Source organism: Peromyscus maniculatus, chromosome 9 (assembly GCF_049852395.1).
Source record: "Peromyscus maniculatus bairdii isolate BWxNUB_F1_BW_parent chromosome 9, HU_Pman_BW_mat_3.1, whole genome shotgun sequence".
NCBI lineage: Eukaryota > Metazoa > Chordata > Mammalia > Rodentia > Cricetidae > Peromyscus > Peromyscus maniculatus.
Genome location: NC_134860.1, coordinates 41,204,678 through 41,228,486, shown reverse-complemented (window position 1 = coordinate 41,228,486; position 23,809 = coordinate 41,204,678). Strand labels below are relative to the sequence as shown.

At 41.2% G+C, this 23,809-nt stretch overlaps 1 protein-coding gene across 2 annotated transcripts; it reads right to left on the bottom strand.

The window, feature by feature from the left end:
* Positions 1-467: 467 nt before the first annotated feature.
* On the bottom strand, positions 468-23,596 carry LOC143267335 (disks large homolog 5-like). 2 transcript variants are annotated; one of them, XM_076544784.1, is made up of 6 exons: positions 23,387-23,596; positions 11,211-11,379; positions 9,944-10,075; positions 9,126-9,309; positions 6,647-6,762; positions 468-5,707 (listed from the first exon to the last, which is right to left on the bottom strand). In XM_076544784.1, exons 2-6 carry the CDS (start codon positions 11,315-11,317, stop codon positions 5,623-5,625), a joined length of 624 nt encoding a protein of 207 aa, XP_076400899.1. In that variant the 5' UTR covers positions 11,318-11,379; positions 23,387-23,596; the 3' UTR covers positions 468-5,622. The 2 variants fall into 2 exon arrangements, with proteins under 2 accessions (XP_076400899.1, XP_076400900.1); XM_076544785.1 differs by lacking the exon at positions 23,387-23,596 and adding an exon at positions 14,481-14,578.
* Between the last annotated feature and the right edge of the window lie 213 nt (positions 23,597-23,809).

Below are 23,809 nucleotides of genomic sequence, written 5' to 3'. Positions count from 1 at the left end.
TCAGATTCTTTAACCATCATTCTCCTAAAAGACAAAAACAAAAACCTTTCCCCAAGACTAATTTTGGGGATGTTCCTTTTTGGCAAGTTATTATCTGATTAAATGAAAAGACATGTGTTACAGGTACAAGTTAGTTTAAATTGGATGTTCATGCTGGTTGATGAACTATCACCTCCTCTAATTAAGAGGTTTTTCTTGTTCAAATCGAACCTTTATCAATTTTGATGGTATCCACAGCTTATCTTCTCCTGTAGAAACAAAAGCAAAACCTCGTCCCCAACATAATACATACCCTGGCTTCCATTCTGAGGTCAGCACATCCTTAAAGTATATAGGCTGATTTAATTCTGTAGTTTTTTCTATTACCCAATGTCTCTCTGCAGCTGTTGTTCCTTTCTCATTGGCATTCAGAAAATTCAAAGTTAATAGAGCATTATGCAGTCTATTTCTGGGGATTTTTGTTACTCCTTTCTTTTTATTTAGCATATCCTTTAGAGTTCTGTTTGATCTTTCTATAACTGCTTGACCTGTAGGATTATGTGGTATACCTGTAATATGTTTTATTTTGTAATAATCAAAAAACTGTTTCATTTTAACAGAGACATATGATGGAGCATTGTCAGTTTTGATTTGTGCAGGTATACCCATGATGGCCATAACTTCTAGCAAATGAGTGATTACAGAATCAGCTTTTTCAGAACTCAAAGCAGTTGCCCATTGAAATCCTGAATAAGTATCAATGGTGTGGTGTACATATTTCAATTTTCCAAATTCTGCAAAGTGAAACACATCCATCTGCCAGATTTCATTCCTCTGAGTACCCTTTGGGTTACATCCTGCTGGTAATGGCGTTTGATTATAGAAGGAACAAGTAGGACATTTCTTTACTATTTCTTTGGCTTGTTGCCAGGTTATGGAAAAATCTTTTTTTAAACCTTTACTATTGACATGATGTTTTTTATGAAATTCTGAGGCCTCCCGCACATTTCCTACCAATAATTTATCAATCTCATCATTGCCTTGTGCTAAAGGGCCTGGCAAACCAGTATGAGATCGGATGTGAGTTATATATAAAGGATGACTCCTTTTCCTGATTGTATCTTGTAATTGAATAAATAGTGAAGTTAATTCTGAAGCATCAGGGATAAATTCTGCAGTCTCAATATGTAATACCACTCTTTCAGCATACTGAGAGTCAGTTACTATGTTGAGAGGTTCTGAAAAATCCATTAATACCAACAGAATAGCATACAATTCTGATTTCTGCACTGAATTATAAGGACTTTGTACCACTTTACTTAAATTTTCTGATTTGTAACCTGCCTTTCCTTGTTTGTTGGCATCTGTATAATTGTACAAACTCCAGATATGGGTTTTTGCCGTACAATTCGAGGCAAGATCCAATCAGCTCTCTTTATAAAATCAATTCTGTTGCTTTTGGGATATTTGCTGTTAATTTCTCCCAAAAAATTACTGCAAGCTCTTTGCCAAGGTTCACTTTCTGTCCATAATTTTTCAATGTCCTCCTTAGTTAAAGGTACGACAATTTCTGCTGGGTCTATTCCTGCTAATTGACGAAGTCTCAATTTTCCTTTCCAAATCAAGTCAGAGATTTTTTCCCCATAAGTTTTTAATTTTTTATTTGGTTTATTTGGTAAAAATATCCATTCCAATACAATATCTTCCCTCTGCATTAATATTCCAGTAGGGGAATGCCTAGAAGGTAAAATAACCAAAATGCAATCCAGCTTTGGATCAATACGATCCACGTGCCCTTCATGTACTTTCTTTTCTACCAAGGCCAATTCTTTCTCAGCTTCAGGTGATAATTCTCTTGGACTATTTAAGTCCTTGTCACCTTCTAAGGTTTTGAACAAATTAGTCAGTTCATCATTTTTTACCCCAACAATAGTTCGTAGATGAGAAATATCTCCAAATAATCTTTGAAAGTCATTAAGAGTCTGTAGTCTATCTCTCCTAATTTGCACCTTTTGGGGTCTAATTTTTTGTAGCTCTATTTTATATCCTAAATAATTAATAGAATCTCCTCTTTGTATTTTTTCAGGAGCAATTTGTAATCCCCAGCAAGGCAAAATTTTCTTTACTTCTTCAAACATTCTTTCTAAAGTATCTGCATTTGAGTCAGCTAGTAAAATATCATCCATATAATGATAAATTATAGATTTAGGAAATTTTTTACGTATCACTTCCAATGGCTGTTGTACAAAATATTGACACAGAGTTGGGCTATTTAACATTCCCTGTGGGAGGACCCTCCATTGAAATCTTTTAACCGGTTGAGAATTATTATAAGTAAGCACTGTGAAAGCAAATCTTTCTTTGTCTTTTTCTTGTAAGGGTATTGAAAAGAAACAGTCTTTTAAATCAATAACTATGAGAGGCCATCCTTTTGGTAACAGAGTAGGCAAAGGAATTCCAGATTGTAGAGAGCCCATTGGCTGAATTATTTTGTAAATTGCTCTAAGGTCTGTTACCATTCTCCATTTACCAGATTTCTTTTTAATAACAAATACAGGAGAATTCCAAGGGCTGGTTGACTGTTCAATATGCTGAGCATTTAACTGTTCTTCTACCAGCTCTTCTAAAGCCTGGAGTTTCTCTGTTGTTAAAGACCATTGCTGAACCCATACAGGTTTGTCTGTTAACCATTTTAAAGGTAGAGCTGTTGGTATTTTTGGAGGATTATCAGTTGTTGTGCCCTGTTCTTGTATAATATGGATGGCTGGTGACCACTCAAAATAATGCCTTCTAATATTTCTCTCAGCAACATGTGCTAGTTTATGATTTGTTTCTGAGATTGGAGGGATTTTAATCTGAGTATTCCATTGTTGCAACAAGTCTCGACCCCACAGGTTCATAGCTATGTTAGCAACATATGGTTTTAATTTTCCTCTCTGTCCTTCTGGACCTATACATTCGAGCCATCTTGCACTCTGTTTCACTCCAGATAATGTCCCAATTCCTAACAGTTGAACGTTTACTTCCTGAAGAGGCCAAGCTGGATGCCAAAATTCTGGTGCAATTATGGTAATGTCCGCACCTGTGTCTACCAGACCAGACAACAAAACACCATTTATTTTTATCATTAATTTTGGTCTCTGTTCATTAATAGAAGTTTGCCAAAAAATTTTCTTTATGTTTTCTCCTGAATTTTCTATTCTCTCTTTTTCATCATCCTGACCAGCATGATTTATTCCAATAGTCATTTGGTTATTTAATCGCTCAGAGCAGGGATTTCCTCTACAGCTGCAGGAAAGGTTTGAACTGGTTTTGCTATGGGGGCCTGCATGAGGCCCCTCCAGGAGTTTCCCGAAAACTGAGGCAAAGGATTACCCTGTTTGTCCTTTGTTGATCTACATTCATTGGTCCAGTGTTTTCCCTTGCCACACCTTCTGCATACTCCAGAAGGAAGGGGCATTCTGTTGCCATTGTTCCTTGAAGAAACATTGCTTCTAGGAATGACCTGTTTACAGTCCCTTTTAAAATGTCCTTGCTTTCCACACCCAAAACATCTAACACTCCTCAAACCTTTTGAAATTACTTCTCCTACCCATGTATCATCATGCTCATCAGCCTCAACATTGTTTCTCTAATCCAATCTTCCAAAGGTGCAGATCTTGCCCTTAACGGCCTGATTATTCTTTTGCATGCTGCATTCGCATTCTCAAATGCCAAAGCTTCAATTATTGCCTTACTAGCTTCTGATCCTGAGACCATTCTGTTTACTGCTGAAGCCAGTCTTTCTAAAAAATCTGTGAAAGATTCTTTTGGGCCTTGCATCACCTTTGTGAATGACTCAGGTTTTTTTCCTGGTTCCTCAACTCTGTCCCATGCATTCAAGGCTGCCATTCGACATAAAATTGCGGTTTGAACATCATATAAACATTGTGTTTGTATTGAAGCATATTGGCCTTCTCCAATAAGCTGATCCTGACAAACTTGTATTCCTTTATCCGTCCATTGTTTTTCTACGTTTCTAGCTCCATCCTTAAACCACGTTAGAAATTGAATTCTCTGGCTGGGTTCCAGAACAGCTTGTGCAAGGTCCCGCCAGTCCTGTGGTATAATCCTATTATATGTTGACCAAGAGTTTAACATTTGCTTTACATATGGGGAATGCATGCCATAAGATACTATTGCCTCCTTAAACCTTTTAAAATCCATCAGTTCAATTGGAGCCCAGATATTTTGTGTAGCCATTTGATCAGGCATCTGCTGTACGGTTACAGGATAAATTAAGGGTGACTGTGTGAAAACAGGCTTTCTTTCTGTAACCTTATGATCCAAACTTGAACCAACTTCACTGTTAAAATTAACAGGTTTTTCTAAAGCTGTTATCCTGGCACTTAAATCGACTATCTTTTTAAATAGTAAAATGAGAATAAGCATGGTGATAAACTGCATAATTCCCATAATACTAATCTTTTCATATAGTTGTTCCATTGTCAGACTGCCTAAAATTTCAAACAAAACCCAATTTTCTTCCAATGTACACAGGAAACCCATTTTTTTAAATGTGGAAAAAATTTGTCTTTTAAATAGTTTCCTTTATGACTTACCAAATCTGCGTAGAACAGTAGAAATCCGAGCGAATTTCAAAACAGCCACCTAGAGTCCTAGGTGTAAATCCAGAGAGAGAGAGAGAGAGAGAGAGAGAGAGAGAGAGAGAGAGAGAGAGACAGAGAGAAACAGAGAGACAGAGAGAAAGCAAGAGAGAAAGCAAAAGCGAAAGCGAAAGCGAAAGCGAAAGTGAAAGTGAAAGTGAAAGTGAAAGCAAAGGGGTAGCCGGCTAAAGCTTAAAGCCAGCCACTTGTTCCCTCTTGAGCCGAGTCAAGGCTTGGCTTTACAGGCAGGGGCCCTGTTTAGCAGGGCAGGCCTGAGCTGTTTGTAGCACTGGCTTTAAGCAAGCAGCTCACAGTCCAGCCTGAGCCCAAGCAGACCTGGGCCGGGGCTAGGGAGCCGGCTGCTCCGGCTAGGGAGCCGGCCCCAAGCAGTTTTTAATGGATTCTTGTCACGTTGGGCGCCAGATGTAGATGTAACCAATCGTCTTATTAAAATAAGAAACACAGAGCCAAGGTAAAAGAGAAAGCTGAGAGGTCAGAGCTCAGAGATAAAATCTTACCTCCTGCAGTGCTCCTAGCTTCCCCGAGAGAGAGCTACTTCCTCTTTGTCCGTGTTTAAATATTCTTTCTGTTCTGCCTTCTCATTGGTTGTAAACCCAACCACATGACTGCCTCATCACTGCCTGTAAGTACCGCCCTCCAGGTCTTAAAGGCGTATGTCTCCAATACTGGCTGTATCCCTGAACACACAGAAATCTACCTAGCTCTTCTAACCACCACGCTCTTGCTATGGCTCTAATAGCTCTGACCCCAGGGCAACTTTATTTATTAAACATAAAATTAAAATAACATTTCAGTATAAATAAAATATCACCATAGGAAAGGCAATCAGTCCCAGAGGCATCCTGGCTGGGCCACAGGCTAGACAAAATCAGGGCCTATTCACACTGGAAGCCAATGTCAAGAGCCCCCAGTCCCCATGAATGCCATGGTTGCACGGGTTGGAATGCAGTGGTGGCTCACTCGCCTGTGATACTGCCTACTCCTGCTCCAGCAGCTCTGTTTGCAGGAGGCTCTTATCCTGGGCTGTGACATGTTCCAGGTCATGCTGGAGATTTTCTGACCTAGAGGAGGAAGGCAGTTAGGGAACAGGCCTGGTGGGGACCTGCTGTGTCAGCTGTTGAGACTGAACCAGCTCTAGTCATCTGGACAGCCCAGCATGACCTTTCAGCTCAGGTGATTCCTTGATTTCCTAGAAGAGTAGTGTCAGAGTGCACCTTAACCTGAATTTTATTCTGTCTTTTAAAATCTGCTAGAAGACAAACTGAGAACGACACAGTGCTGGACAAGAAAATCCACACATTTCTCCAGTTGTCCAGATCCATTATTTTGAGAAAAACATAACAGTGTATCAAGGTCTGAGTGACAGTTCAGGGCAGATGTACATGGCCCTGATTAGATACCAGGTGAATGAGCAACCTGGGCAACTGAATGTAGTCCCTCTAGAGAGCCTACAAAATAAAAGCAGTGAAGGTTCTGATTATTCCTACAGCACAGAGACCTGCCTGAGTTCAACACCTCAACCCCTAAATAATCTTATGTCCAGAAAAATCTTTTCTCAGGAGACAGATGCACACTGCAGAGAGTTTATAATCAGCAGGAGTGTGCTGCATTCAGATCTACCCAAAAGTAGGAACTTCTCCTTAAACGTGATGTTCTGGAAGGAAAATAACATAACAAGAGCACAAACTGTCCTTCAAAACTAACCCTGCTTCTGCTATGTTGAGGACTACCATAGGAAGATTTGTGGGGAGACACAGGGGACACTGAGAAGATACCAGATATCTCCGAAGGGAATAAGGGGTAAACACTCCTCAGAATATAAGGCTCAGGCATAGTGTTTCCTGGAGAAGTTCTTGTTAACTGGGCCAGCCAAATACCCTGAGGTGGTATTTCCCTGCTCGTGGATGAGAGCCATCCAGATGAGGAGATTCCCAAAAAGGACAGAGTTGCAGGTACAGGTGACCTCTATGGTTCTAACTACTCCATGTTAAGGCTCCTACCTGATCTCATAAACACTGAAGTGATGTTGCAGCTTTTCTGCCAAGTCCCTTTGCTGGGTGACCAGCTCCTTCTGATTCAGCAGGCCCTTCAGTTTTTCATCCATGCTTTCTTGCTCCTGTTCATTAGAAGATTGTGTTCTCAGTGGAGAGTTCTCACTCTCATGCACACACATAAAGTCAAGGACACAAACAAGTACATTTATGCACCCATACAAGCCCACTGTAATGCACTATCATGTTCAATTCCCCTGCCAATTCTAATACAAGGAGCAAACACCAGGAATACTATTGAGAACAAAATTAACTTTTGTTGGCTGAGAAATGAACACAGTGGGCATGAGAGATAGGCACAGTACTTTCTCAATAAAGTTAGTTGGTCTCCATCATCATTAAAAATATAACGAGTAATTTCAGAGAAAAACACACACATGAGTTTACACATTCACACACACTAGTACTTTAAGCACCCATAATCCCAACACACACACAAGCATTTACCCCACACATACAGGAAATATGGGCACACAAACACCCACTCACCAACAGGAGGTCATAAACAGAAAACAAAGGAACACTAATGTCCAAATAATAGTCAGCATTCACACACAGAGAGAGGCTCACCCACACAGATGGACAGAAATGAGCGCGCACATGCGCGCACGCGCACACACACACACACACACACACACACACACACACACTTCCAGAACCTTAGATGGCCACGAGAGGACTGCTGTTTGCAGCACCTTTTCTGCTGAACGGGGACGTCATGGGTCTTCTCTGCTGTGTACAAGGATCTTAGACTCAGTCAGTCTCTGCTACCATGGCCTGCACTTACTTTTCCTTCCATGAACTTTATATATCCCCAAACGTACATATTCCACAGGTTGTTAGTTAATTCATCATAGTCTCTTCACTACACTTACCCTAGCTCCTCTGAGAAGACCTGGATAGCTCAAGTGAAAGAGAGTGACCCATGGTCAACACCCAAGAGGTTTTGAACAGATGACAGTGCATATGATGAATTCAGACCCAATGTCTGTCAGTCAGAAAGAGGCCAGTAACATCACCCACAGTGCTTTTCAGGAACACAGCACTCTGCACAACTATGAGAGGGAATCTGTGCTGAGACACAGCCATGCACATGATATAGTCAGTAAAACAATGTCAGCAAGGAGATGCACTGTTGGATTCTGTGTTGTCAAGCCAATGAGACAAACAAGACATTTCCTTTGTGTTAGCTCTGTGTAGTGAAAAGGAAGAAGTCTAGTTTTTATTTTTAAAATAGGGGTATTGTTTGATTTTGTGATTTATTAAAGAACACATGTATACCAAAGCAATAAAAGTGTATAAACACAAGAGAAACTACTCCCTCCTTTTTCTTTCTGAGCAATTGAAACTTGTGACAATTAGATGAGACAAAACAAGACAGAAGGCCCCATTGAAGAACAGGAGAACCAGAGTCCTGGCCAGCCCAAATAGCCCAAACAGATAATTTTACGTTCAGTGAATGACCTTGGTTCAAGGGAACAAGAGAGTAAGCAACAGATGACAACATGGGGTTTCATTATGTAGTCTCTGAACACGCCCGTGTATATACACCTTTAAATATACGTGTAAGGATCACACACAGACAAGAGGAATCAAAAGCAAGCAGAAAAAAGAGGAGGACATCATATTGAGTGAACAGATGAATTTAGATTATGCATAGCAGATGTTTCCACAGAGGCCTACAACAGAGCTATCCATGTGCTGGGGACTAAAAATGCCTAGAGGAGAGCACACAGCTTAGTCAAACTATGTTGAGGTGATTGGAGAAAATGTTCTCTTCAAGCTTTAAACCTGTCACCCCAAACCTCAAGCTGTCAAAGTCCTCCCACATCGATGGTCATTCAGTCAGCTTCAGACTGAAAACTCCTGGATGGGAGAACTGCCCAGCACCACTCACAGAAAACAGGGCTGACAAGCTGATACTCAGCTTCTGAGAGTATGACCCAAGAATTAAGCTAAAGAAAGAGAACAAAATGGAATGCAGGAAGAAAGGACAAGTCCATTTGCCACTCCAAAAATTGACAATGAAAAACATTCACTTGGCATTGTCTAGGGCTCTAGTCCTTGCAAGCTGCTTCCTACTTATGATCTCACAGGACCCCAGAATGCAAATGAGCCACAGGCCACTGACCTAATCAATGAGAGCTCTGTGGTATTCTACAAGTAGCTCCCTGCATAACAGATTCTAATATAATGACATGTAGGTGTGTGGTATCTCACAGACCCATCTCTCTGAATGTACTGCAATTCCAGCAGACCAGGAGGGTTTGCTTTCCAACCAGCTAGTATCTAGCAAGAGGCTAACTCTACAGGAAGACTTGTGAATGATCACAGAAATGGATTCTGGATGGGTGGGTGGGTGCTTACATGGGTGTTTTTATTTTATGGTTGGACAGTTGGGCAGTCTGCCCCTACTGCCTCAGCCTACCTGCTGCTGCTCAGCACAGGGGTCACACATCTTCTCATGGGCCTCCTTTAAGAGCTTCTTCAACTTCTCACAGGTCTCATGTTCTTCAATCTGCTCCTTCCACAGGAGTATGTTCTGATGTCTCAACAGACAGACATTGTTCCTTAGCTGATTACACTCTGGTAGGATCTGGCCATTGAGGTAACTAAACAATCACCAAAACATGGTGAGCTACAGTGAGCCTCCATTTGCCATCCTACCTCCTAGTACCTCCAACCATGAAAAGTCTGAGGTCAACAGAACAAGAATGGAGCTCTCAGTAGACCAGCCAGCATCACTCAAATGCAGGCCAAATCCAGAGAACAGCCAAATTGCAGACAAATTCAAACTACTTCTGAAAATCCAGGTACCAAAAGGGATCTTGTCTCTCTGAGAACAGGGTGCAGTCCACACCTGTGCTTAACTATTCCTGATATTGGGAAAGCATCAGCAGGTAGAGGCAAAACACACTCTGAAAGAGGGCAGAAGTTCCAACAGGAATAACTTTTCTCTACAGATCTCAGGCAAACCAGATCTGTGAAGACCCTTCCAGCGCCCAGGTTGGTTCTTCATGGTACAAACCATTTTTCTGTCTTAGGTCACCTGAGTTGGGCAGGACAATAATAGGAGGGACTCAGTGTATCTTCACACTTAGCAAAATTGAGTCTACAAGGCAAAAATTGAAGGGCCACAAGGAAGGCTATTGGCTCAGAGGCACACAGGCTAGAACCAGAGCCCTCACTTTGAGTCAAGGACAAAGAAGGGCAGAATCAGTCCCTCCCAAGCGATTGGGCACTTACCTAAAGTATTCAGTCTCCTCCATCAGCCCCTTGCACTTGTCCAAGGTTTCACTAATTTCCCTGGGCATGTTCTGGAGAGCCGACATCACCTGCTTGTGTTCCATTTCAAGCATCTCTGTTTCAAAGTTTAGCCTGTGGTATGGCATGGCCCCAGGAAAAAAGAACCCCATGAACACAGGCAACAAGGATTACATACATAAGGCTGTGTCATAGACTACTCCAGTACAGTAGATGCCATAGCCTGGTATTTAAACATTGAGATTTCCTGGTGCTTATTGAACATTCTATCTTATGCTCAGAACATAACAGCCAGAAGGTTTAAGGTGAGGGATCCAGTTCATGAGCACCCAGAGTGGGAATGGAGCTATAGGTAAGTGCTCTAAGAAGTTGCCAGGAATCTGTGCCACATATCTGGAAACACAAGAAACCTATGGTAACATTTCTCCTATCTCTGGAACAGGGATTCTCATTCCTGGGTGCCAATAGCTACCCAACCACCCAGAGCAAACAATTAGTATTTCCAGGGAGTAGCCCCAATTTCAGGATGGTTTTATAAACTGCACAGTGATCCTTATGTTTTAAAAAGGGTAGCACTGTGACCAAGAGGTGTGATGCTCAATGTGAGGTTCCCTTGCTTCACCAGTGCCATCACCTGGACCCATGTTATATCCTCAGACCCTTTCACAGCCCCAATGCTCTAAGAATTGTGCAACACACACACACACACACACACACACACACACACACACACACACGCACACACACACACACCACATGAAATCAGGATGCCCAAGATGTTGTAATGTGGCATTGCCACAGAGTATAAGAAGACCAGAGGGGAGCTTCTGGCCATAACCTTAGTTGAATGAATAAACCAGGGCCCTCCAGCTGCTTTCATGAGCTTTCATACACAATCATGTGCTGGTCAAGTACAAAGACTCTCCACAAACTCACAACACCTAACATCTCCCACAAGCTAACACCTGTCAAGGTCTCTTGAAGTACATGTTGAGGGTTCACACACTACCATCTCTATCCCAAGAGTGCAATTGAGGCCACACATTCTGCTTTTCATTTGGAGGAAGCAGAACAGCCTGTGTCCCTATCTCATTCCTACCCGGGTTCCAAGTCTGCATCTCAAAGGAACTCATGAAAACTAGTTTAGGCAGCAGGACACCCTGGAATTTCAGCCTCCTGTTCCTCAGGAAACCTGGGATTGATACTGTGGTTTCAAGAAGGTCAGCAGAGAACTGTGCATAATGACTACCTGTTGTTCAAATCCTTGCAAGTATAATTGGCTAGGATACCACGAAGCTCGTTTCTCTCACATTCCATGTCATGTAAGCAAATGGTGAGTTTTTCAATTTTTTTCATGTCTTACTCCTGCTCCTGTTCTGTAAAGGTGGAGAGTTGGGATGGTGCCTCTCCAGTAGTCCCTGCAGGTAGATAAAGACAAATTAACTTGTATTCTTGAATGGCAAGGGCCAGGAGAGACCATGCTCAGTCCCAAGAAGAAGCCTAAGGGAGTGAATGCTAGGGACCCAGGGAACCTTCCAAATAGCGGGAAACCTATGCTCAAACTCTGCCCACTGAGCTCTGTCTCTGTCCTCAACCACTGTGGATAATTATGTGCCTCCCTCCCTAATGCAGTACCCTGGCCCTGGAAGGCATAAGCAAGCCCAGCCAAGGAGAATTAGAGGACAGTGTCAGCTACCATATGAAGTGATACAAGCAAGGCCTGTTGTCCCTAGAGCTTAGCAGCATCAAGTCCTGATCACATGTGTCAGGGAGCAAAACATCTGCAGATGTGCTTTGTGGTCAAGGTGGTTTCCCACCCTTCCTATTGGCATCAGATTTCCATAGAAACTGAAGTAATCCACAGGATGAAGTTCAGCAAAGCCCTACCCAGAGAGGGACAGCTCAGTGGTCCATCTATTTCTTCCAATCCTCTTTCTCAGTCAGAAGGAATTGAAGGAATTCCCACACAAGCATCTGCAACCTGGACAAATCATGGCTCTCCTAAACTAACCTTTAGAAACTCTTGACTCTGGGTCTGCTCTTTAGAAAGCCAGACAAGCTGGACTGGCCCATTACTACCCAGAAACTCCCAGCTGCTGAGCTCCACTACTACAAATCTCAGCTCAAGTTTACCTCCTCCAGGAAGTGTCTTGTCCCCTGCTGTGGACTCACTGTGCCTTTCCCAGAACCATTTATTTCTCCAGGTTTTACACTGAGATCAAAGGTGAGCTTCCTTCTGCCTCTATCTGGTCTCTCCATATTCTCCATTCTCTCTCCCAAGCAGCCTGCTCAGTCTTGCCAACATGTCCATGGGAACTGAAGGACTAACCCACAGTCATTGGTGCTGCCACAACACTGGTGACATCACAGAGAACACCAAGCACTCTCCATGATAGAATAGAATCTCCATGGAAGGGATGATTAGGGTCACTCCCAGCAGTCCTCACTTATCCACTAACTAGCTCTTCTGCAGTTCATCAAAAGCCATGTGGCCCTTCCCAGTAGCCTTCTCAGAAACACAAGGGAAGACCTTCATCACCTCCTCCTTACAAAGCCAGAGATCTCTTTCTGTTTCATCAGAATATTTTCACTACTTCATGTATGGGAAGTTGAAGACTCACTTCAAAATACATCTCAGGCAATGACTGGGCCCTTCTTGATATCTGTAATCAATAACATGAGAAAAAATGTTGCTAGGGAATTAAGTCAGAATGGTGAGAAGGAAAGGTTGATCCCCTGATGTCAACAAGAACACTGTGCAGGATTCACGAGGCTGTTTACAATATTTGCTTATGGTAGGAGTTTGTGGGTGTCCTGTCACAAATGTCCCGTAGTTAATGAGAAATATTTCCTGAATCATCAGCACAATAAATTCAAGCCAACACGATATTAGCAAATGTGTAATCAATTAGTGACATGTCAGGCTGGGTGGTAAGAACTGGGACTCTGCAGGTGATCCCTGAGATACAAGAGCAAACACTCCTAGGAAGAGTGATGGTCCATTCCTGCACTCAAGTGTCAGGAAAGATGAATGGCTAGTGAGAGGCCAGACACAGATATGAAAGGACAAATGTGTCACAGTCATGGGGACAATATATAGTGTGTCACTGCTATGTTGCTTCACCTAGTGCTACACAGAGACTAATTTCTTTATCTGGAGTCACCTCTGAAGATGCCCATGCCCTTGGGAAGGAGAGGGGCACAGCCAGCTTAAAGAATACTCATGGGAGCATGACAAGTGCGGGCAACGGATACAGGATACATATGAGGGGTCCTATACTCTAGACCTTTGCAGAGCCGCACAAAACACTTGCCAATTTCCTGGCAGCACTGAAATGAGGAGCTAGCACCATATTCAGCATGGATGGCAAATTCTTCGGAAGACTGGACTGTGTCTCAGGAAGGTACTTGGTGGACCCAAGAACACATGAGTGATGTGAGGTAAACTATGTCCATTCAGATATTATGTCACCCTGACAACCAAGTTAGACAAAGTTAAGTATCTCAGTAATTCCCTAGTCTAGAAGTCAAAGCACAGTACTGCCCTAGGCATTACCTAATCTCAGTCAAATCTGACCCACTGAAGGATGATCAGGAAGTAACCGACAGTTGAGTCTTTGTCCTAGCAATTCCTCAAAGTCAAGACTTGAGTCTCCCCCTCTGTGGATGTCAGTTCTCCCATCTCTCTATAGGGAGGTGGATGTCTCAAAAGTCGGCAGGTTTCCTCTCTGTCCCTAGACAATGTGACCCAGGGGACATCCTTCTAAAGCTTATTCACAGCTACAGTGAAAGCTCTGTAGCTTCGGAGTCCTCAGCCAAGTTCTTTGAATAACCAGGAGAAAATTGCTACTGTCACACTCAGGTAGTATATGGATGCCCACCTCACTTGCTCTTTGTTTCAGACTCTCATGTTAATGCGGAAGCCATGCAGGGGCAGAACATGGTCATCAGATTCACAAAGCCCTCCTCACTGACAGTCCAAGATACCCAGAGCTGGCAGGAAGGGGACAGTCTCACTCCAGGTTCACAGAATCTAACAGCTCTCAGGCTGAACTGCAGACCTATGTGCCATCAGCAGTTGGTAACTCAGAAACCACAGGGGTCATTTGAAGACAGCAGCACTTGGTGGATCCTGCCCTGCTAGTGGCTGTGATGTAAAGTATGAGAAACTCAGACTTTGCCAGTGCACCCTTCATATTTATTATTACTGGCACACAACTAAAGGACACCAGTGTGTGGGGGAGGGAACACAGTTACGGTACAGAAATCTCATTATTTTCTCTGTGCCTCCTCCCCACTCAGAGTGAAAGCAGATGGTACACAGCAAAGCAGGTAAAGCCTTGTCAATTCCTGAATCTGCCAAACTAACCATCATGGATCCTTGATCTGGGTCTACTCCTTAGAAACCCAGAGCAGGATAGGCCTATTCCTTTCCACAAGTTCCCAGTTCTTGAGCCCTAGCTAAGGAAGGCTCAACACCATCACAACCAGAAAGCTGCCCAGCCCCTCCTGAACTCACTGCGTCTTCCCCAGGTCCAGAGATTTCTCCACGTTTTCCAGTGAGAGCTAGGGCCTGCTTCTTTCTTCCTTGCTCTAGTCTCTCCATGCTGTGTATTCTCTCTCTCAACTAGACGCCTCAGTCTTGACCACATCTCTATAGGTGAACCTTACAGCACTGAAATAATGTCCTAAGCTCACGTGGTGTTGCTACAACACTAGTGACATCACAGGGGATTCCAAGAGCTCTCAAGGATACAGTAGAATTCCAGAGAAGAGAGTGCTGATGTCATGGGGCACAGCCTTTGCTTCCTTGCTAATTCTTCATGAACTGAGTAGAAGCTGATGTTTCTTTCCAGGAATCTCTGCTGTGACACAGGGGAAGCCATTCAGCTCCTCTTCCTTCCAAAGCTAGACATTTCTCTCTGCTTCATTAGAATCTTTTCACTACTTCACCCATGAGGAGTTGGAAGCTCATTTATAAACACTGATAATAGTTGGCCCTTCCCATCCTATGGGGCGGCTACTCATTACCCCATATTTCCCCAGAATACTCTTCAGTAGGAACATTAGTAAATATTACTTAGAAATTTAGAGGTGGGAGAAACAGATAGAAAATATATCTGGTGCTCAACTTGTCAGGAATCCATTAAAAACCGCTTGGGGCCGGCTCCCTAGTCTGAGTGGCCGGATCCCTAGCCCCGGCCCAGTTCTGCTTGGTTTCAGGCCGTACTAACTGTGAGCTGCTTGCTTAAAGCCGGTGTAAGAAACAACTCAGGTCTGCCCTTCTAAACAGGGCCCCTGCCTGTAAAGCCAATGCACATGGTGGGAGCTTAAGGAAGCCAGAGCCAAGCTTTGACTCGGGGCAAGAGGGAACACGTGGCTGGATTTAAGCTTTAGGCCACTATGCTTTATGCTCTCTCTCTCTCTCTCTCTCTCTCTCTCTCTCTCTCTCTCTCTCTCTCTGTCTCTGTCTCTCTTTCTCTCTCTCTCTCTCTCTCTCTTCTCTCTCTCTCTCTCTTCTCTCTCTCTCTCTCTCTCTCTCTCTCTCTCTCTCTCTCTCTCTCTCTCTCTGGATTCACATCTAGGACACTAGGTGGCTGTTTTGAAATTCGCTCCGATTTCTACTGTTCTACACATATTTGGTAAGTCACAACATATCTGATATTTTATTTATTTATTTATTTATTTATTTATTTATTTTGGTATTTTGAGACAGGGTTTCTCTGTGTAGCTTTGTGCCTTTCCTGGAACTCACTTGGTAGTCCAGGCTGGCCTTGAGCTCACAGAGATCCACCTGGCTCTGCCTCCCGAGTGCTGGGATTAAAGGCATGCACCACCACTGCCAAGCTCAGATATTTTAAAGGAAACTATTTAAAAGAAAAATTTTTTCCACATTTAAAAAAATTCGTTTTATGTGTACATTGGAAGAAAATTGGTTTTTTTTTTTTTGAAATTTTAGGCTGTCTGACAGTGGAACAACTATATGAGAAGATTAGTATTGTTGGAATTATGCAGTTTATCACTACGCTTATCCTCATTTTGCTATTTAAAAAGATAGTCGATTTAAGTGCCAGGGTGACAGCTTTAGAAAAACTTGTTAAACCTGTAAAAATTCAGACAGAATAAATTAACAGTGAAGTTGTTTCAAGTTTGGATCATAAGGTTACATAAAGAACGCCTGTTTTCACACAATCACACTTAATTTATCCTGTAACCTTACAACAGTTGCCTGATTAAATGACTACACAAAATATTTGGGCTCCAATTGAAATGTTGGATTTAAAGAGGTCTAAGGAGGCAATAGTATCTTATGGCATGCATTCCCCATATGTAAAGCAAATGTTAAACTCTTGGTCAACATATAATAAGATTGTACCACAGGACTGGCAGGAGCTGGCACAAGCTGTTCTTGAACCCAGCCAGAGGCTTCAATTTCTAACTTGGTTCAAGGATGAAGCTAAAAACATAGAAAAACAATGGAGGGATAAAGGAATACAAGTTTGCCAGGATCAGCTTATTGGAGGAGGCCAATGTGCTTCAGTACAAACACAATGTTTATATGATGTTCAAACCCTAATTTTATGTCGAATGGCAGCCTTGTGTCCCTTGCATGGGACAGAGTTGAGGAATCAGGAAAAAAAACTGAGTCAGTTACAAAGGTTATACAAGGCCCAAAAGAATCTTTCACAGATTTTTTACAAAGACTGGCTTTAACAGTAAAGAGAATGGTCTCAGATTCAGAAGCTAGTAAGATATTAATTGAATCTTTGATCTTTGAGAATGCAAATGCAGCATGCAAAAGAATTATCAGGCCGTTAAAGGCAAGATCTGCACCTTTAGACAATTGGATTAGAGACACAGTTAATGTTGAGGCTCATGAGCATGATGATATGTGGGTAGGAGAAACAATTTCAAAAGATTTGAGGAATGTTAGATGTTTTGGATGTGGAAAGCAAGGACATTTGAACAGGGACTGTAAACAGGTCATTCCTAGAGACAATGTTTCTTCAAGGAACAATGGCAACAGAATGCCCCTTCCTTCTGGAGTATGCAGAAGGTGTGGTAAGGGAAAACACTGGACCAACAAATGTAGATCAACAGAGGACAAACAGGGTAATCCTTTGCCTCAGTTTTCAGGAATCTCCAGAGGGGCCTCATGCAGGCCCCCATAGCAAATCCAGTTCAAACCTTTCCTGCAGTCATAGAGGAAACCCCTGTTCAGAGCAATTAAATAACCAAATGCCTATTGGAATAAATCATGCTGGTCAGGATGAAGAAACAGAGAGAATAGAAAATTCAGGAGAAAACATAAAGAAAATTTTTTGGCAAACTTCTATTAATGAACAGAGACCAAAATTAACGATAAAAATAAATGGTGTTTTGTTGTGTGGTCTGGTAGACACAGGTGCGGACATTACCATAATTGCACCAGAATTTTGGCATTCAACTTGGCCTCTTCAGGGGGTAAATGTTCAACTGCTAGGAATTGGGACATTATCTCAGGTGAAACAGAGTGCAAGATGGCTGGAATGTATAGGTCCAGAAGGACAGAGAAGAAAATTAAAACCATATGTGGCTAACATAGCTATGAACCTGTGGGTTTGAGACTTGTTGCAACAATGGAATACTCAGATTAACATCCCTCCAATCTCAGAAACAAATCATAAACTAGCACATGTTTCTGAGAGAAATATTAGAGGGCATTATTTTGAGTGGTCACCAGCCATCCATATTATACAAGAACAGGGCACAACAACTGATGATCTTCCAAAGACACCAACAGATCTACCTTTAAAATGGTTAACAGACAAGCCTGTATGGGTCCAGCAATGGCCTTTAACAAGAGAGAAACTCCAGGCTTTAGAAAAGCTGGTAGAAGAACAGTTAAATGCTCAGCATATTGAAGAATCAACCAGTCCTTGGAATTCTCCTGTATTTGTTATTAAAAAGAAATCTGGTAAATGGAGAATGGTAACAGACCTTAGAGCAATTAACAAAGTAATTCAGCCAATGGACTCTCTACAATCTGGAATGCCTATGCCTACTCTGTTACCAAAATGATGGCCTGTCATAGTTATTGATTTAAAAGACTGTTTCTTTTCAATAGCCTTACAAGAAAAATACAGAGAAAGATTTGCTTTCACAGTGCCTACTTATAATAATTCTCAACTGGTTAAAAGATTTCAATGGAGGGTGCTCCCACAGGGAATGTTGAATAGCCCAACTCTGTACCAATATTTTGTACAACAGCCATTGGAAGTGATACATAAAAAATTTCCTAACAGAAAATTAGGAATCGAACTACCTCAAGACCCAGCCATCCCACTCTTGGGCATATACCCAAGGAATGCTGATTCATACCATAAAGATACATGCTCAGCTATGTTCATAGCAGCACTATTTGTAATAGCCAGAACCTGGAAACAACCTAGATGCCCATCAACAGAAGAATGGATGGAAAGAATGTGGTACATATGCACAATGGAGTACTACTCAGCAGAGAAAAACAATGAAAGCATGAAATTTGCAGGCAAATGGATGGAACTATAAAAAAATCATCTTGAGTGAGGTAACCGAAACCCAGAAAGACAGTCATGGTATGTACTCACTCATAGGTGGATTCCAGATATAAAATAAAGAACAATCAGACCACAACCCATAGAACCATAGATGGTATATATGTATATATATAGGATGGAGGTCCCTAGGATGTCTGTGGCTTATAATAAATTTCGGTTCTACTCAATTATTGAAAAAAAATAGCCAAATGAATGGAAACACATGAACTATGAACCAAAGGCTGAGGGGCCCCCATTGGATCAGGCCCTCTGAATAGGAGAGACAGTTGATTGGCTTGATCAGTTTGGGAGGCAACTAGGCAGTGGGACCAAGTCCTGTGCTCATTGCATCAGTTGGCTGTTTGATACCTGGAGATTATGCAGGGACACTTGGCTCAGTCTGGGAGGAAGGGACTGGACCTGCCTGGACTGAGTCTACCAGGTTGATTGCAGTCGTCGGGGGAGGATTTGCCCTGGAGGAGGTCGGAATGGGGGGTAGAATGGGGATAAGGGGAGGGTGTGGAAGGGGAGAGAATAGGGGAACCCATGGCTGATATGTAGAACTGAATGGTATTGTAAAATATATATATATATATATATATATATATATATATATATATATATATATATGGATTTTTCCATAACCTGGCAACAAGACAAAGAAATAGTAAAGAAATGTCCTACTTGTTCCTTCCGAAAGCAAACGCCATTACCAGCAGGATGTAATCCAAAGGATACTCAGAGGAATGAAATCTGGAAGATGGACGTGTTTCACTTTGCAGAATTTGGAAAATTAAAATATGTACACCACACCATCGATACTTATTCAGGATATCAATGGGCAACTGCTTTGTGTTCTGAAAAAGCTGATTCTGTAATCACTCATTTGCTAGAAGTTATGGCCATCATGAGTATACCTGCACAAATCAAAACTGACAATGCTCCATCATATGTCTCTGTTAAAATGAAACAGTGTTTTGCTTATTACAATATAAAGCATATTACAGGTATACCACATAATCCTACAGGTCAAGAAGTTATAGAAAGATCAAACAGAACTCTAAAGGATATGCTAAATAAACAGAAAGGGGTAACAAAAAACCCCAGAAATAGACTGCATAATGCTCTTCTAACTTTGAATGTTCTGAATGCCAATGAGAAAGGAACAACAGCTGCAGAGAGACATTGGGTAATAGAAAAAACTACAGAATTAAATCAGCCTATATACTTTAAGGATGTGCTGACCTCAGAATGGAAACCAGGGTATGTATTACATTGGGGACGAGGTTTTGCTTTTGTTTCTACAGGAGAAGATAAGCTGTGGGTACCATCAAAATTGATAAAGGTTCGATTTCAACAAGAGAAACCTCTTAATTAAAGGAGGTGATAGTTCATCAACCAGCATGAACATCCAATTGAAACTAAATTGTACCAGTAACACATGCCTTTTCATTTAATCAGATATTAACTTGCCAAAAAGGAACATCCCCCAAATTAGTCTTGGAGAAAGATTTTTGTTTTTGTCTTTTAGGAGAATGAAGGTTAAGGAATCTAAGAACACAAGACAAATGAGACAACTGGAGAAAAAGGGCAAATCATCTATCCTAGGAAACAGAGTGAAACGGTGTATGGGTATATATTATCTAAAAAATTTTATGTCTTCCTAAATGTTTGTTTCTGCTTTTCTCTAAAGATTTAACACTATTGGTCTTCTAATAGTCCCAGTTCAATTAAAATTTAAAGCTGACTTTGGAGTTGGAGAATGGCTCTCTCCTTCTTTAAACTCAAGCATGTTGTTAAAAGGAAATTGCAAACTCCCTGTATCATGCCAGAATAAAAGAGCCATCATCTGCTGTGGGACAGGACAAAAGCCAAATTAATTAAGGGACTATTCTATTACTAATCTCAACTCTTTGATTCTATTCTGATTCTTTAAACTTTTCTTAAAGTATACATTTTATATCAAAATTTACAAGATTAATATATAAGTAGACATATATACATTTTAAACTTTGTTAAGATATGAATGGTCATATAGAGTACTAACTAATTCTAGAAAAGAGGCTTCAATTAGCTGCATATATATATATATATGTATATATATATATATATATATATATATATATATATATATATATATATATATATATGTCTTTGTGTTTGAGTCTCTTATCAGTTTTCTGCAGGAAATCACGGCCAGGCCTAATATCAACTGAAGTCTCCAGAAAGAAGATGGGGCCCCACAACAACAACAATTCCACGTGGATAATAATAATATCATTAAGCTGACAAACATCATCTACATATCAGCTTTGAACTACAAGGTGCTCATAGCAATTTTGAGATGACTAGCTGAGATGATCCAGTCTCAAAGACTACTTGAATAAGGACTTGAGATAAACCCTGAACTTTGGCATTATACACAGACTGGATAATGAAGGATATAGTTACCTTTCCTAGAATTTGACAATTAACCTAAAATTTTTCTTTCAGGATAATGATAACTTTGCCCATACCCAGCAGGAAGCAATATTAAGAATACGAAGCCCACATTCTCAAAGAGGTGGTGTGGGGTGGGTGGTATTTTGGTCTTTTTAATGGGTTTTGGTTCTGGGATAATTTTCATTGTTTAGGGGGTCTGTTACAAGTTGTTGTCAAGGGTTAGGAAAAAGGCTAAATAAAGGAGATTAGATTAAAGTTCTTGTTTAAAAAAAGAAAGAAAAGAAAAAGACAATTACTAGTTTAAAATACTTTACATTGGATTGGATTGTTTTATATTGTATACAAATTTGAAATAGATATTGTTAGAAAATGCTGTATGTATATTTCTAATTGTATTTATACCATTCATTTAACAATGTAATGTAATTTTCTGATCCTTGAATGTTATTATTACCAACTATTAGGATATAAAGAAATGAAAGTTAGTAGTTAGACATTACAATAAAACTTGTAGTCATATTAGATGTGTTTTAAAAATTGAGCAGATATATTTTAGACAGGTCATCTTCAAACCCTTCAGAGATCTACAGAATATGCCATTTAAAATGTTTTAATAACTTAGACATTTTTCTTTTTTGAGACATGTCGGCTCCTGGCAGTACCAATCTACTTCAGAGAAAATATGGGCATTGAAGAAACTGCATATGAAGTTAAATTTCATTGTGGCAAAAGTTAGCCACTGGAAAACAAAGTATCCTCGAATCAACAGGACAAAATGGATGGACAGGACAAGAAACAAAGGACTACTGATTGTTGCCAAAACAAGTGTGGTTATGGCTTTATCAAAAGGCATCTTCTGAGGCCAGGACAATATGGCCCCATCCCTGAAGTGGCCTTCGCAATCCAGAAAAGGTACAGTGTCCTTTTCTTCGAAGGCAGCTGAACCGGCAGTGGGCCGATGGCTTCTGTTGTGCAATGGAACAGCAGCTGAATGCTCACGCCTCTCAATAGTAGACTGGCATTTAATAGAGGGATGTGGAGAAGAAGGGGATGCTGAAATTAAGCCATATATACACAGCCAAGAAGAATGGACAGCTGAATTAAAAAACCGTCAACAATTTCCAGAATTTAAAATCCTGAATCATGACATGACACTAGTGGAATTCAGGTGTTTCTGGTACATGGACTGCTCTCACCCAATGTGAGGTTGAACTGTTGACCTTGTGTACATCCTACTTCACAAATGAGTCTGCCAGATACTCTAAGCCTGTAGGCTGAAGATGATGCCCCAACACTGTGGAGAAACTTCAGATGACTGTCCAGGCAGCTAGCTGTTTCTGTCAACTCACAAATTTTTTTGCAGTTGCTTGCATGCACTTCCTGTTTTTATTTTTGTTAGCTAATATTATTTCCTTCTTGGGTCTCTGAGAGAGTTGAAAGTTAGTTAGTTATAGTTGAAGATTAATTAGGATAGAAAGTGAATTAGATACATTTTGGACTTACCAAAATAGGATAGATAAGGGAATTATTTTCTCTGATTTGTCAAATACAAATGAACTAGACATCGCTAGGTATTTGTTACTTGTATATATTGTATATAGTTATTGTACTTTTGTAAATAGTTTTTCTTTTGTGAGTTATAACATTTTGCCTTTTTTCTTTTTATTAAAATAGAAAAGGGGAAATATGGTGACATTTTATTTGTACTGAAATGTGATTTTAATTGTATGTTAATAAATAAAGTTGCCCAGGGGTCAGAGCTATTAGAGCCATAGCAAGGGCATGGTGGTGGTGGCGGCGGCAGCGCATGCGTTTAATCCCAGCACTTGGTAGAAGAGCTAGGTAGATCTCTGTGTGTTCAGGGATACAGCCAGCATTGGAGACATACGCCTTTAAGACCTGGAGGGCTGTACTTACAGGCAGTGACAAGGCAGTCATGTTTTGGGTTTACAACCAATGAGAAGGCAGAACATAAAGACTATTTAAAGACAAACATACAGAAAGTAGCTCACTTTTGGAGAGGTAGGAGCACTGCAGGAGGTAAAATTTTAGCTCTGAGCTCTGACCTCTCGGCTTTCTCTTTTTCATTGGTTCTGTGTTTCTTATTTTAATAAGACGGTTGGTTACATCTACACCAGTGTGTGGGTGAGGGATCACAGTTATGGTACAGAAATCTCATTACTTTCTCTGTGCCTCCTCCCCACTCAGAGTGAAAGCAGATGGTACACAGCAAAGCAGGTAAAGCCTTGTCAATTCCTGAATCTGCCAAACTAACCATCATGGATCCTTGATCTGGGTCTGCTCCTAAGGAACCCAGAGAAGGATAGTACTATTCCTTTACACAAGTACCCAGCTATTGAGCCCTAACTTTGGAAGGCTCAAGCCCATCACATCCAGAAAGCTGCCCAGCCCCTCCTTAACTCACTGTGTCTTCCCCAGGTCCAGAGATTTCTCCATGTTTTCCAGTGAGACCTAGGACCTGCTTCTTTCTTTCTCACTCTTGTCTCTCCTTGCTGTGTATTCTCTCTCTCAACTAGACGCCTCAGTCTTGACCACATCTCTGTAGGTGAACCTTACAGCACTGAAATAATGTCCTAAGCTCACATGGTGTTGCTACAACACTAGTTACATCACAGGGATTTCCAAGAGCTCTCCAGGATACAGTAGAATTCCAGAGAAGAGAGTGCTGATGTCATGGGCACAGCCTTTGCTTCCTTGCTAATTCTTCATGAACTGAGTAGAAGCTGATGTTTCTTTCCAGGAATCTCTGCTGTGACACAGGGGAAGCATTCTCCTTCCAAAGCTATAGATTTCTTTCTGCTTCATTAGAATCTTTTCACTACTTCGC

What these genes read in the sequence shown, in the direction of transcription:
- LOC143267335 (XM_076544784.1), bottom strand. Translation starts at nt 11,317, where the DNA reads ATGAAAAAAATTGAAAAACTCACCATTTGCTTACATGACATGGAATGT. An exon ending in TGCAAGGATTTGAACAACAG is followed by an intron (nt 10,076 to 11,210) that starts GTAGTCATTATG and finishes GCCATACCACAG; the next exon opens with GCTAAACTTTGAAACAGAGA. An exon ending in CCTGTGCTGAGCAGCAGCAG is followed by an intron (nt 6,763 to 9,125) that starts GTAGGCTGAGGC and finishes TCTAATGAACAG; the next exon opens with GAGCAAGAAAGCATGGATGA.